General features: G+C 40.0%; 1 protein-coding gene and 2 pseudogenes across 1 annotated transcript; all 3 read left to right on the top strand.

The window, feature by feature from the left end:
• The first annotated feature begins 776 nt into the window (after positions 1-776).
• Positions 777-2,077, top strand: LOC101397191 (interferon alpha-4-like). Its single transcript, XM_087444216.1, has 2 exons — positions 777-1,022; positions 1,669-2,077. The coding sequence occupies exons 1-2, from the start codon at positions 874-876 to the stop codon at positions 2,075-2,077; spliced, it is 558 nt and encodes a 185-aa protein (XP_087300342.1). The 5' UTR covers positions 777-873.
• A 1,041-nt stretch (positions 2,078-3,118) lies between these two features.
• Positions 3,119-12,937, top strand: LOC147914417 (interferon omega-2-like; annotated as a pseudogene).
• A 2,053-nt stretch (positions 12,938-14,990) lies between these two features.
• LOC101401611 (interferon omega-2-like) lies at positions 14,991-15,740 on the top strand (annotated as a pseudogene).
• Positions 15,741-16,022: the final 282 nt, after the last annotated feature.

Here is a 16,022-nt window from a genome sequence, read left to right as displayed (position 1 = left end):
CTGTCCTGTGGATGCTGCTTATGTCTGAGCCTCAGTGTGACGTGGGCCTTGAGAATTAAATGCAAATAATTCATATTTTATTATTGAATTCTACTAAAGTTATTCAACACGTGAATAATTATGTCAAGTACTAAAAAAATGTTGACAATATCTAGATGGATGTCTAGCAACTAGAGAAGTTAAAAATTATTATCTGAGACGAAATTAAAAGTTAAGTACCTAAACTACATGTTATGAAAATAATTTAAATTTTCAATGGTGTTTAGCAGTTTTGATAGAGTTTTAAGTGTATCTATACATTGGTATTATTATAAAGTATTTATGTAAATTTTAGTTGAATATGTAATTGGACACATTACTATTTATGTAAATAAATATATTACATTAAAAGTAGCTCCACAAACGTAGATATAAAATTAAACTAAATGTCAATAGCTTTTAAATTTAACTTACAGCTTAAATTATTTAGTCCTTCTTACTCCTGCATTGAATAAAAAGAGTAAACTTTGCACTTTCTTTTTCATTGTATAAAGTAGATATATAAATAGGGTACCTGAATAGATATACACTATATCTGTGTTATCAAAATTTCATCAGGTCCAATTAGGAAAACATATCTAAAAAGGCTCTGGGGGCAGGTGAAGCAGAGGCAATAATGAAAAAAAAAAATGGTTCAGAAACGCTGCTCTCACCCATTTGGAGAGTTCAAAATAAAAAGCAAAAGCAGAAGTAGAAAGTAAGCAAGAACATTCAGAAACAGGAAATTAGTTACCTATTTAAGATACATGCACAAAGGAAGGTCTTGATAGAATCCAGAGACAAGGGTCCAGATCACCCCCCTCAGCCAGCCCAGCAGCATCTGCAAGATCCCCAATGGCCCTACCCTTTTCCTTCCTGACGGCCCTAGTGGTGCTCAGCTGCCGCTCCATCTGCTCTCTGGGATGTGACCTGCCTCAGACCCACAGCCTGGGCAACACGAGGGTCTTGATGCTCCTGGAACAAATGAGAAGAATCTCCCCACTGCTGGTGGGAGTGCAAACTGGTGCAGCCACTATGGAAAACAGTATGGAGATTCCTCAAAAAATCAAGGATAGAACTACCATATGATCCAGCTATCCCACTGCTGGGTATTTATCCAAAGAACTTGAAAACACCAATTTGTAAGGGTACATGCACCCATGTGTTCATTGCAGCGTTATTCACAATAGCCAAGACTTGGAAGCAACCTAAGTGCCCATCAAGGGACGAATGGATAAAGAAGATGTGGTATATATACACAATGGAATACTACTCAGCCATAAGAAACGATGAAATCCAGCCATTTGTGACATCATGGATGGACATTGAGGGTATAATGCAAAGTGAAATAAGTCAGAGGGAGAAGTTCAAATACCGTATGATTTCCTTCATTAAGTAGTAGATAATAACAACAATAAACAAACACATAGGGACAGAGATTGGATTGGTGGTTAGCAGAGGGGAAGGGGGGAGGGAGGAGGGTGAAAGGGATAATTCGGTACATGTGTGTGGTGATGGGTTGTAATTAGTATTTTGGTGGTGAACATGTAATCTATGCAGAAATAGAAGTACAATGATGTACACCTGAAATTTTTACAATGTTATAAACCAATGTTACTGCAATAAACAAAAAATTAAAAAAAAAAAAAGAATCTCCCCCTTCTCCTGCCTGAAGGACAGAAATGACTTTGGATTCCCCGAGGAGGTGTTTGATGGCAGCCAGTTCCAGAAGGCTCAAGCCGTCTCTGTGGTCCATGAGATGATCCAGCAGATCTTCCACCTCTTCAGCAGAGAGGGCTCATCTGCTGCCTGGGATGAGACCCTCTTAGACAAATTCTATACTGGACTTGATCAGCAGCTGACTGACCTGGAAGCCTGTCTGACCCAGGAGGTGGGGGTGGAAGAGACTCCCCTGATGAATGAGGAGTCCATGCTGGCTGTGAGGAGATACTTCCAGAGAATCACTCTGTATCTGCAAGAGAAGAAATACAGCCCTTGTGCCTGGGAGATTGTCAGAGCAGAAATCATGAGATCTTTCTCTTCATCAACAAACTTGTAAGAAAGATTAAGGAGTGAGGAAGGACACCTGGTTCAACATGGAAATGATTCTCACTGACTGATAATATCACACTTGCACGTGTTCTGCTGTGTCAAAGACTCTCATTTCGGCTGTAATCATGACCTGAATTGAATTAATTTGTCAAATGTTTTCAGGAGTATTAAGCAACATCATGTTCAACTCTACAGTCACTAGTCACTTACAGATGACCATGCTGATGTATTTAAATATTTATCTGCCTATCTATCTATTTATTTATTTACAATATTTCAATTATTTTTGTTTATATAACATTATGTGCACCGTTACATCGTGGTTAAGAGAAAAAATATTCTTTATATTTAGTCAATTTATTATTTTCTATGTTTATTAAATCATTTCTATAGAAAATTCCTTGTTATTTGTGTATTAGTTAAAAAAGAAACACCAAGTCTGATTGTAACCTGATAAAGAATGCATGGAACAATTCACTTACTCATTATAATGTTTTTCAAGTTACAAGTAGAAATAGACCTCCTCTAAGCCTGGTTATATGTTGTCCTCAGAATATAGAGGTGAACACAAATCCTATCCTGCTTTCTTGAATCTGTGATTTTTGTTGAGAAACCAACCTAAAAAACAGTATTCATACTTAATATCAGTTATGCCAAATGGTATAATAAGAAGGGAAAAAAACGGAATTCTCTCAGCAGAAACTGGAGCAGGCATGTCAAGAAATCAAAACAAAGAAGGAGGTGTTCTCTACATTTGACTGCTTGACATCCACGTGCAGATATCCTTTGGAAAGTGGACATTTGAGTCTGCAATTACAAGTAATTCTATAAACTGAAGGCCTAGGAAAAGAAGTGGTCACATGGGAAGAGAGGCTAGAATGAGAAAAGGATGTGAAATTCATTCCTAGAACCTTCCACTGGTAAAGGGGGCAAAGAGCCACAAACGAAAAAGAGGTAGAATGACAATAAGCTAATAGGATGGGAGAGAATGGGGATTAGATTCTATTTAAAAGATTAAAACTGCTTTGAAGAATTGCATCATTGCAAAATGTGGATCGACACTGTCTGCCGCCTTAGGAGAATAGACGGCATTGGTGACTTTGCTGAGAGCCGGTTTGGTCGAATTAATCACCAGAGTCCACACTGGAGTAGGAGGAAGGGTGAAGAAGACAAGTTAGTGACTCTATATACAGAAAATAGTTTTGAGAGGTTTGCCTCCTGAAACGCAGGAGAGAAATAGAGTGGGAATTGGAAAAGAATGTGGATTTTTTTTTTCTGCAGAGTTTTCCCTTTTTTGAAGTTTGTCTCTGGATAGATTCTTGGATTTGATGTATTGGCAAATCATATTACAATGTTTAATATTTATTTTAAATAATGACATATTTAATTATTTATAATGATAATTTATCATTACTTTGATAAGTACTATGTTGAATATCAGTAAACTGCTCTGTGGATTGAAACCATCCACCAAATGGGGAAACAGATGGAATTGACCTTAGTGAGAGCTGGTTTGGTGAATAATGAGCAGAAGCACGATGGAAGAGTGGAAGGGTGATAAGAGAAGAGAAGAACTCCCATTGTCATTTTTCTCACCTGGGGATTCACTTTATTTCTTTTGTCATATTCAGACTGACATCTGTTTTCCCTTTGCCTCGGTGCTTCCAAATGCAGGGACAGCTTTCTAAGAAAGTTGAGTGGAGAAAGAAAAAAATGATGTATTAAAAATGATGGAAAATAATGGTACAGGCCCATTATGTTTCCATTTTTACTTCCCTATTTTGGTACTAACCTCAGGGTGAAATAAAAAGTAATTCAGAAGCAGCAAGACAGCCCTTGCCCAGAAAAATACTGAATTAAAACAAAAACATAAAATTTTAAAGACTCTGAAACTAGTAAAGCAAAGATGGCTAGTTTTCTATAGCATCCTATACTGCCCTCACTGCCCTACAGCTTCACTGTAGATGGAGAATGATGAGCCAAGAAGCTCTGTTGAAATGTACTGACTGAGTAACGCAGGGAGGGTTATTAATACTTCAATATAAGCTTCTAACGGGAGGTCAATCATCAGTGACTCCCTAGTGGACACCTCAGACACTTAGAGCATAACAGGTGTTCAACAGTTTAATAAATTGAGCTCAGTGTAAAAATCAACGTTTAGCAAAATAAAATTCCTTTGATATTTGAGGTGAATATGAAAAAACAAAGGTAATTTACCTAAACCCGTTCCCCCTCCACACACTTGTAGCGCATAACGTTTGGCTTGTGATATCTGGAAGCTGTGGAAATATTTGACCCCTGAGTACCTGAGGAAAAGAAGAGGGGTTGTCACAGAAACACTCTGGGGTCTTGGGAAGTTCATTATTTCGGGGACAAAAGCAATCACCCTCCAATACAGTTTTGCTAAAAGTTGAAAGTGTGATGAGCTGACTCCTGGCAGCCCATTAAAGACAGAGTTATTGAGAGTTAAATTGGAAGATATGTGGCTGTGTGCGCATTGAGCCAGAGGGTCAGATAAACACGTACTAATTGGTGAGGAGAGGTGGTGCTGGGGAAGGATAAACACGTTGCAGGTCTTGGAGTTAGAATTGGAACACTGAGGTGCACTTAAAAAAGTTAAGAATGCAGCCAGAGACGTTGGGAACAACCTGAAGTGTCATTCATAGGAAAATGTTGCGAGTGGAAAGTGCCCGTTGCATTTCTGGCCGTGAGGCCCCGGTGCAGCACTGCCACATGGCCATACTGGAAAGTCTTCTTTTGTACACAAAATCTGGGAATATTTTTCACTAATAATATGTCTTGAGTAATTCATATCAACCCTGGCTAATGATAAAATTGTGAACAAGATATAGAGCTTTCTCCTAGAGGGTTACTTGTCAATCAGGTCTAATAAATCCATTTTCAAGAAGACAGATTCCAGAAGGATGAGGCAGCTTGGCTGACATGCAAAATAAAGACAGCAACACAGAGCCTAGAAGCAGACATGAAATTTTGTTCTTAGCAAGAAGAACAGTATTTGCACACTTTTGACTTTCACAAAAAGACTTTCCTCATTTGAAAGCTTTGAATCCATTTACATTGAAACATCTGAAGTTTTTTTTGGCAAACTAAACTTAAATCAAAGAAATGAAAAGAATAATTTAAATGGTTATGTCTTCTAATCTATTCCAATCTATTTAGAACACACAGAGAAGAAAGCAAAAAAAAAAAAAAAAAAAAGAATAAATGTGTATAGGAACATTCAGAAAATGAAAATTACTATGTATTATATTGAAGAGACATGTAAAGAAAGGACTTCAGAGAAACTCGGGGTCAAGACTCACACAGACACACACCTCATCCAGGCCACCAGCATCCCCAAGGTCTGCAATGCCCACCCTCTGATGGCCCTCCTCCGGTTAGCTGCATCACCTTCTCATCTTTGGGCTGTGACCTGCCTCAGAGGCATGTCCTGGTTCACAGGATGACCTGATGCTTCTGAGACAAATGAGGAGGATCTCTCTGTTCTCCTGACTGAAGGACATCTCCTCTTGGAGATGGTGGCTGCAGCCAGTTCCAAAAGCCTTGGCCATCCCTGTCCTCCACGAGATGCTCCAGCAGATCTTCAACCTCTTCCACACAGAGCGCTCCTCTGCTGCCTGGAACACGACCCTCCTGGACAAAATCTGCAGCGGACTCCATCAGGTCCTGGAAGACCTGGACACTTGTTTGACACAGAAAATGGATAAAACTGAAGACACTCCTCTGGGAAGGAAGAACCTTACACTAGAGGAGAAGAGGTACTTCCAGGAAATCCATCTCGATCTGAAAGAGAAGCGATAGTGTGACTGTCAAACTAGAAATCACGTGATCATTCTCTTCATATTCAAACTTGCAAGAAAAATTAAGAAGTAGGGTAAGGAACCTGGAAATAATTCTTTTCAACTAATACACTATGTCACTCCCCCACATTTTTAGTCATTTTAAAGACTCTTATTTCTGCTTTAGTCTTAGAATGTATCGAGTTAAATTGTTCAAACTTGTGTTAAAATGTTGTTCTTAAATGATTATCTCTGGGGCATATTCCTTGAGAGACACCTATAATGGGGTTATGTATGTACTCATGTACTGGGGGAACTTCTGGTTTCCCATTCAACATGTAACCAGTTTGGAGGTCGTCATTCCTGATCTCACATGAACAACAACAAAAATGCAAAACAAACTGGAAAACAACAACTCTTCTTAGATCTGTCAGAGAATTGAGGTCACAGTGCAAGCTGCTGCCCTTATAACTGCAGAGAGAGGAGGCTGCAGAGATCGTGGCTTACCTGGAGCAGACACACAGGAGCAGAAACCACAGCTGAAGCTAGTATTGGTAGGAACACTTCAACTATCATTCAGGAATTACGGAAGGGCCCATATGGATGAGCTAGAGATTTAAAAACTCCAAGATGCCCACTTTTTAATTGGGTTGTTAGTTTTTTTGTTGTTGAGATGCATGAGTTCTTTATATATTTTGGAGATTAACCCCTTATCAGATGTATGGTTTGCAAATATCTTCTCCCAATTAATAGGTTGTCTTTTTGTTTTGTTGATGGTTTCCTTTGCTGTGCAGAAGCTTTTTAGTTTGATGTAGTCCCATTTGTTTATTTTTTCTATTGTTTCTCTTGCCCGGTCAGACATGGTGCTTGAAAATATGTTGCTAAGACCGATGTCGAAGAGCATACTGCCTATGTTTTCTTCTAGAAGTTTCATAGTTTCAGGTCTTACATTCAAGTCTTTAATCCATTTGGAGTTAATTTTTGTGTATGGTGTAAGGTAAGGGTCTATTTTCATTTCTTTGCACGTGGCTGTCCAATTTTCCCAACACCATTTGTTGAAGAAACTTTCTCTTCTCCATTGTATGTTCTTGGCTACTTTGTTGAAGATTAGCTGTCCATAGATGTGTGGGTTTATTTCTGGGCTTTTGATTCTATTCCATTGATCTGTGTGTCTGTTTTTGTGCCAGTACCGTGCTGTTTTGGTTACTATAGCTTTGTAGTATATTTTGAAATCAGGGAGTGTGACACCTGAACAGACATTTCTCCAAAGAAGATATACAGATGGCCAACAGGCACATGAAAAGATGTTCAACATCATTAACTATCAGGGAAATGCAAATCAAAACTACAATGAAATATCACCTCACGCCCATCAGAATGGCTATAATTAACAAGACAGGAAACAACAAGTGTTGGAGAGGATGTGGAGAGAAGGGAACTCTCATACACTGCTGGTGGGAGTGCAAACTGGTGCAGCCACTATGGAAGACAGTATGAAGATTCCTCAAAAAATTAAGGATAGAACTACCATATGATCCAGCTATTCCACTGCTGGTATTTATCCAAACAACTTGAAAACACCAATGCGTAAAGATACATGCACCCCTGTGTTCATTGCAGCGTTATTCACAACAGCCAAGACTTGGAAGCAACCTAAGTGCCCATGAAGGGATGAATGGATAAAGAAGATGTGATATATATACACAATGGAATACTACTCAGCCATAAGAAATGATGAAATCCAGCCATTTGTGACAACACGGATGGACATTGAGGGTATTATGCAAAGTGAAATAAGTCAGAGGGAGAAGGTCAAATACCATATGATCTCAGTCAGTAAGTAGTAAATAATAACAACAACAAACAAACACATAGAGACAGAGATTGGATTGGTGGTTACCAGAGGGGAAGGGGGGAGGGAGGAGGGTCAAAAGGATAATTCGGCACATGTGTGTGGTGATGGGCTGTAATTAGTATTTGGGTGGTGAACATGATGTAATCTACGCAGAAATAGAAGTATAACGATGTACACCTGAAATTTATACAATGTTATAAACCAATGTTACTTCAATAAACAAAAAATTAAAAACAAAAAATAACTCCAAGATGTCCAGTCTTTGGAGGGGCTCACATGCTTGTGACTCTTACCTTCAGGAGCCCCACCAGGTTCTCACTGTGCAAATCAGAGAAAAATCTCCTGATGCTTCCAGCAGAGGAAGGGAAAAAGAAATCACTTTGAAATACTCATAACAAAGACCTGCCCTCAAGGGAAAGTATTTTACCAGAGCCTAATCCACCTGGAGGAAGGCAAATACTCAACTCCAGCCTCCTCTAGCCTTCCACATGGGAGAAGGGAAATACCTAACTCCAAACCCCTCTAATGTTCCTGTCTCACCTCATAGGATGGTAAAAAAGATGAGAAGCACTTGTGAAGGACACAGCCAAGGGGCACAGGCTCACTAAATGACCGAGACATAATCACCGGATTCTAGAACACTGCCCCTCCCCGATACCAACCTTTACATCAATAGGGTTCCAGTACAATAACCAGAGATTACAATGAATGAACTGCAAGTGTCAGACTTCATTGAAGAAGTCTCTAGGGAAACCCAAAGACAACATGGGAGGAAAAAGCAAGGCCACAACAGGAAATTTTAGCCTCTGAGACTTTCAGCTACTGCAAACAGTAAACAGAGCCAAACAATAAACACTTACAGCTACAGCAAACAGTAAACAGAGCTGGATAAATGTAACACCTTGCCTAAAAGTTCCTTTTTCCCAGTACATCATGTCCAAGTTTCAAAAAAAACTTACAAGGCATACTAAAAGGTGAAAAACAGTTTGAAGAGACAGAGCATGCATCAGAACTAGACTCAGTTTTGGTAAAGATTTTGGAATTATCAGACCAGGAATTTAAAATAACTATGATTAACATGCTGAGGGCTCCAGTGCATTCGTATATTCATTCATTTATTCATTCATCTACTTTATCTATGTCACAAATTCATGGTATTTAAAATAGTTTTATTCATATAATATCATGTTTACCTTTATAATATGTGGAAATACAACCAAAGTTGTTTACCTTTTTTTGTCAAATTCTATTCTTTAATTCATGAAATTTTTCCCCAGAAGACATCTTGGATTTGTTTATTCTTAAAAAAAGAAATAGCCTAATTTGCAACCCATATTGAAGAATGGAGGATGAATTCAAATTACTCCTTCATTTTTTCCAGTCAGTTATATTTTAAATCTGCATATTTCCATGCCAGATTAGGTGGTTATTCTGGGGATACAGAGGTGAATAAAGCAATCACAAAACCTATTGTCTTGCAGCTTGCAATTTAGAAGAGAAAGGGACATAAAGCAGACAAAGGCCAAGGGATTCTGTCACCAGGAGCTTTAATGAGGGATGTCAGGAAGGGGGAAAAGGCAGATGTTCTCTATAGAGTCCTCAAGAAACATCTAAGGACAGCTGTCCCATTGGTAGATGCATATGTGAATGTGGAATCTCCAACAATGTACATCCTGGAGGTATGAATTTGTAATTGTTTGTTTCATAATTGGAAATCAGGGCATGGTAATGGATGTCGTTACTGATGACTGGAGTGTAGAATGAGATGATCTAAAGCTTGTAAAAACTTTCAACTTTTAAGGCTGAGAAAGAGGAGAGCCTGCAAAGTGGACAGAGACAGAGTAGTCAGTGCAGTTAGGGGAAAACCAGGAGGAAGGATCTCCAGAAAGCACTGAAGAAGAAAACAGAGTTTGAGGTTTCACAGGATGAAACTTAAGTAGTTATTTATGACATGTGATATGGGATTCCGCATTGAACCTAGATTCTGCCAGGACATATGTGTGATCCTGGGGAATTACTCAACTTCCCCAACCTTCAGTTTTCTCAAATATAAAGTAAGGTGGAAATATTCCTAGAGTTATTGTGAGTATTAAACAAACTAGAACATTTCAAAACACTTAACAGAGTATCTTCCATTGAGTGAGGTCTTAACAGATGGTGGCTATTTTCTTATTTTTTCATATAGATCTGTAGGAGTATAGTGAGCTATCCTACATCTCTCTCTGTAACTGACTGCAAAAAGATGATGGTCTAAAAAACAGAACTGGGAAAAAGTGGCTCATTAATTGTACATAATTATATACACAATAATAATATATACATATATAAATATGTACATATACACTACAAAATACACATGCCATAAAATATACTATATATACTATATATCTATAAAGAAATACAGTATTACATACGTTTATATAGTACTCATTTGCTGATCCTGGTATCTGGCACACTTCCCCCTTCCTCTCTGCTTTCCTGGATCCCATTCTTTCACTCTCGTATCACCATCGTTTCCTTCCTTCCAATGCAGAAACCTCCAGCGTGCTCTCCTCATTAAGCTGTTCTGCCCATTCACATAGCTGCTCTCTTTTCCATTATGGTTTCTGGCTGTCACTTTCCCCTTAAAAGTACAAAGCCACAAATTGAAGAAAAGTTGAGTGAAAGTTCTAGGTTTTTCTGAAACGCTGATAGGAGAGGCCTTTTTTTTTTCTCCTTTTCTCCTCGTGTATATGTTTGGAAATGAGGGGAAGTCCCTGTTACAATGATGTAACAGTTGCTGTTGCAAAAATGGAAACAGAAAGCTGGATCCATTTTGCTCTGTGGAATATTAAAATATTTATAAAGGAAGAGCGCCCGCTGCTGGGCAAGATGGACAAAGACAGAGACCAAGTCCTGAGACGGGGCTTCTGCTGTATGCAGAATCTCTCCTGTTCAGCATTATCTCCAGAGTTTAAAAAGGCTCTTTCTTGGAAAGAATCAAACCTAATACTGGAAGAAGCTCATTTCCTGAGCTTTTGTATATTTTTAAAAAATAGCCTTTGTTTTTTAGAGGAGTTTTAGGTTCACAGCAAAAGTGAAAGCAGAAGGTGTAGAGATTCCCCACACACTCCCTGCTCCTCCATATGCCTAGTCTCCCCATTATCAGCATCTCCCATAAGATGCAACATTTGTTACAAATGATGAACAAACATTCACACATCATTATCACCCAGAGGCCACAGTTTATATTTAGGGTCACCCTTGGTATTGTATCCTCTACAACATTAGTTTGGACGAATGCATAATGATATATCCACCATTATAGTATCTCTACCCTAAAATCCTCTGTGTTCCACCTATTCATCCCCCACCCCCTGGTAAGCACTGATATTTTACTGCCGCCACAGATCTGCCATTTCCAGAACGTCATATAGTCGGGATCACACAGCAGGCAGCCTTTTCAGATTGGCTTCTCTCACTCAGTAATATGCATTTGTGTCCTTCATGTCTTTTATATTCTGTGGGCAAAAATGGTATGATTTGGCCCCATATTCCCACCTTACCTTGAAAAATCTCTGTAGTCATATTCGGATCATATCCAGAAGTTATTAATTTGTTACATATTCCAAAATACTGGAGAACGAGGGGAAGGAGGGATGTAGGGGTGGGGTTCGCGGAGCTGTCATGGAGGGGCTATAATCACCCGCCCGCCCAGCACAGGTAGGTCCCTGGGCAGCGCGATTGGAGAAGGGGCACAGGCATCCATGGTCCCAGCTGTGGTTCCCTTGGAACGGTGACAGCAGGTCAGTGCAGTGCCAGCTGGGGACCGCCGGGTCCTGTAAGCACAGGGAGTGAGTGTGAATGGGCCCTGCCTCCCCCGCTCTCTGTCGGCCCCCAGCTGCGCGCTGCAGGTCAAGACTGTCCAGCCTCCCACGGGAACACAGTAAAGACTAGAGGGAGCCCTGCCCGCATGTCTACACCAGATGAGCTGGTAAAGACTCCAGGAGCTCATCTGTGTCTCTATTTAGGGGCCTCCACGTTCTGATTGCACTAGGAGGAGGCAAAACCATACTCAGGACTCCCATTTACTCAAAAACCCAAAGGGCAGGAAACTTGGAGCTGACAGTCAGCAACAGCCTGAGAACTTGGAAGGAGAGCAGAGATGAAAGCCTTCACTGGAACAGCGGCAGGTCCTCAGGAGATGGAATGATACAATTGGTAGCACTGAGTCAAGTGTTTCTCTAGAACATCTGCTTCAGAGGGTCAGAAGTTTGAGGTGGATGCTTAGAGCACAGAGTTCTCTCACGAAGACATGACCAATAACAATGTCCCCAGCATGGGTGACACTGACAGCACAGCAGCCTGCAGAGTACTGGAAGGGATGAGGGTTACTCTGGTGCCAGCTGCAAACTTCTCTTCCCTCCCTCAGATTCAGCAAGTCATCACAGTGGAGGGAAAATTGTTCCTGGGGCCAATGCAATCCAAGGAATTTCCTAACTTAGGGTCATGGTGCAGCCTCCTTTAAAAACAGACAAAATAAAACAGTGCTTGAATAGGAGGGACACACGCAGGGATTTGAATGCTTGTAGCCACAAGCTGGTAGAGCCTCCCCAGCAGGACATGTATTAGTAATGTGCATGTTGGAAGATCACAATTTCTAAAGGTAACAAAGACCTTTGTGAAAATTCATTTATTTAATTTAGGCAGTTGGAAAGAGGACATTGATGGATCAATCGTCATTCTTTTCTTTCCAGCTGGTGCACACTGCACTGAGAAGGTACACTTAGAGTTTGGAAACCTTCTTGAGGTTAGGGTCAAAAAAATAAGCAAAGAACATTCTTAAAAATATCACTTTATCAATTAATACTGATTTTAATAATATGTTTACTTCAATCCTACAGTTTTATTTTATGAATTTTTAATAGGATGAGGCTAGAAAAATAAAGACAACGACACTAAGCAGTGTGGCTGAGTCTGGAGCTCAAGCAAGACTCTCCTTGGTAAGTAGCCTTTGAAAGCATTCCCTGCTTCTGTCTGGGAGGTCCGTAATAATCGTCCATCTTGGTCATACATGAGCCTCTTCAGCACTCACATCGCAACCATTGGTTGCAAGGACAGAGAGGAGAAGAGACTCTTCGCTGGACTCTATCAGCAGACAGCAAGAAGTGCAGTCTGGCCTGGAGATGAGAAACGGAGTTGTCCTTGGGAGCGAGAAGAGCAGGCTGCGTGAAGAGGGCTCCGTGGAATCAGTGAGGTCCTGAAGGAGGCAAGTCAAAGAAATCGTCAGGTGCTTTTTGTTTATTCTTAAAGTCATGAGAAAACTCAAGACTTAGAAATAAACAGGCTTCCAAGGGTCTGCAGTTAAGGGATTAGTAAAATTATTATACTACATTTCATTGAAGAAATCACTCATAAAATCTTAGAATTTTTATTCAGTTGGCAGAAAAATTTACTCCCTTCTAACTATTAACAGAGATTTTGTCTGTGTTTTCATAAACTTAAAGTCAGTTCACTGGACTTATACCACACCCCGTGTTGCCTACAAAACAACAGACAAGAATGCTTTGGTATTCAAAATGGAACTCAGGATCCTTTGTCGTCTTACTGTCTTGTCTCTATGATTTCATGCCGTGGCCTCTCATTGGTTCATAAAGCCCACATCCATTTCTATCCATCACTTCCTTTAATGGACTCTTCCAGACAAGCCATTATATTGACCCTCCCTAAGGTTTGCCCTTGGATCTTTGGTACATTTGGAAGAGTTCAACTCCACATTTATATTTCTAGCCAGCTGTATCAGTGAGTGTAATCCAATCATATTTTATTGAGAGGATTGAGTTACTATTTTAAAGAACTTTGAAGAGCGGTTGGTCCATAATAAGCATGCAAAAAAATTCAGTTATTTTTTAATATCATGTTTACTATTGTCTAAATTAAGATCAGAATCTTTTGGAATCATCTAATTCCTTTCTTTTAATTCTAATTAATTTAATTTAATACCAATTCCCTTTCTTGTAGTTTTTCAAGGCAATCTTTTCATTGCCTGAGAGGATTTACCAAGTGGTAGAGCGCTCAGGCAAGGGCTGATACCCACTATCCTGACAGACAGGGTGAGTGTTCTAGCAACTAGGGTTCTGGTTGAAAGTCTCTGTGAGCTGGTTGGTGTGACTTCTTCCCTTTCTCCTCAGAGCTGATCACATGTGGATTAAATGAAAGAAAATCAGATGGCTGGTCTTGCAAACCTAAAGGCAGGCCATTGACCCAGGAGTTGGTCTTTGAGTGTCTGGCTGAAGCAGCCATTGTCCTACCTTTGTGTTTTTCAAAATTGGCCTTAATTCTTCCCCTCTGTCATACCCTGGTCCCCAATTTAGCTGTGCTGAATTTTGCTAACTTAGAATATGTCATTTTGTCAGCTGAAAATCACTTCTGTTGTTTCACTTTCATGACATTCAAACTTACATTTGTTTTCTTTTTGCCCACAAAACAACTGTCAGATTTTGCTTTCTAGGAAAGTAGAAATGAGAAACAAAACATCTGAAGTCTTCATAATGATTGAGATTGCAGCCTCTTTGCCTTTCTTTTACTTCCTTTATTGTTCTCACCTCATCATGAATTAGAATGTCATGCAGGAGAAGCAAGACAAATCTTGCCCACTGAGCCACTAAGTGAAAAGAAGGTACAAAATTTTTAAGTGAAGAATCGTGAGCCACAAAAAGCATAACCACATGTACCTGCATGAATGAGGAAAAGAAACATCAGAGAAGCTGATTTCACTCATAATCACCAGCCTCTGCTGTGACTCAAACAGCAAATAAACCCAAGTCCTTGATTCTAAAGAGTTTAGTTGCCGAAGGTGGTCTGGTAAATCCCTCAAACAATACAGAGCCCACTAGGGCTGAGGGAACCTGCCCTCCTATGTAAAGAGGGTAAAATGGAGCCTAAGATCAGAACTAAAAATATGTCCTAGACAGAGAAGACAATATTTATGTGTGAAAAACAGAGTGTGTGCATGTGTGTGTGAGTACTGACATACCTATATCACTTCTGACTTTAGCACAAAGTCTTTTCTCATTTGATTGATAAGTATCCATTCAGATTGGCACATCTGAAGTTTCCTGGAAAAATTAAACTTCCATTGCAAAATTAAGAGATCGGATTGATGACACCTTGTTAGACCATATGGAGAATACATAAATAAAACAAAAAAGGAAGTAAAAGTGTAGAGAACTGTTTCAAAAATGAAAATTATTGTGTTCCCTATTTAATGGCCATGCTTAGAAAGAATGTCATCAGAGAACCTTGGGTCCAAGGCTCATAGCCACCCAGCTCAGCCAGGGCAACAGCACCCTCGTTTTCCCCATGGCCCTCCTGCTCTCTCTGCTGTAGGCCTTGGTGGTGTTCAGCTAGGGCCCTCGTGGATCTCTGGGCTGTGACCTGCCTCAGAAGCATGTCCTGGTTAGCAGGAAGAACTTTGTCATTCTGGGCCAAATGAGGAGAATCTCCCCTTTCCTCTGTCTGAAGCACAGAAAAGACTTCAGGTTTCCCCAGGAGATGGTGGATGCAGCCAGTTCCAGAAGGCCCAGGCCATCTCTGTCCTCCACGAGATACTCCAGCAGATCTTCACCCTCTTCCACACAGAGCGCTCCTCTGCTGCCTGGAACACGACCCTCCTGGACAACCTCTGCACTGGACTCCATCGGCAGCTGGAAAACCTGGACACCTGTTTGGAGCAGGAGACGGGAGAGGAAGAATCTGCCCTGGGAACTGTGGGCCTTACACTGGCCGTGAAGAGGTACTTCCGGGGACTCCATCTGTACCTGAAAGAGAAGAAATACAGTGACTGTGCCTGGGAGATGTTCAGAGTGGAAATCATGAGATCCTTCTCTTCGTTGACAAACTGGCAAGAAAGGTTAAGAATGAAGGAGAGAGACCTGGGGTCACCTTGAAATGATTCTTCTTGACTAATGTGCCATGTCACCCTTGCACATGCCTTTGGTCATTTCAAAATGCTCTTATTTCTGCTAGAGTCACAAACTTTATTAAATTTAAGTCAGCTAATATTTTGTCAGTTGTATTCAGCAAGAATATGTTAAAAATATTCATGTCCTGGGGCATCAGTGCCTAAGAGATGACTGCCCTGATGTTTTTATTTATTGTGTATTAATTTATATTTATTTATTTATTCTTATTTCTTATCGTATTTATATTTATAGTTTCACATAAAAGATATTTGCCTTTACATTGTATTAAAAATTAGAAAACATGTTGACTTTTCCATTTTATTAAATTTGCATTTTGTTTTATTTATTAAATTC

Source organism: Ceratotherium simum, chromosome 20 (genome assembly GCF_057802395.1).
Source record: "Ceratotherium simum simum isolate JZ-2026a chromosome 20, ASM5780239v1, whole genome shotgun sequence".
NCBI lineage: Eukaryota > Metazoa > Chordata > Mammalia > Perissodactyla > Rhinocerotidae > Ceratotherium > Ceratotherium simum.
Note: the sequence above shows the minus strand (reverse complement) of the source record. Positions and strands in the feature narration are given on the sequence as shown.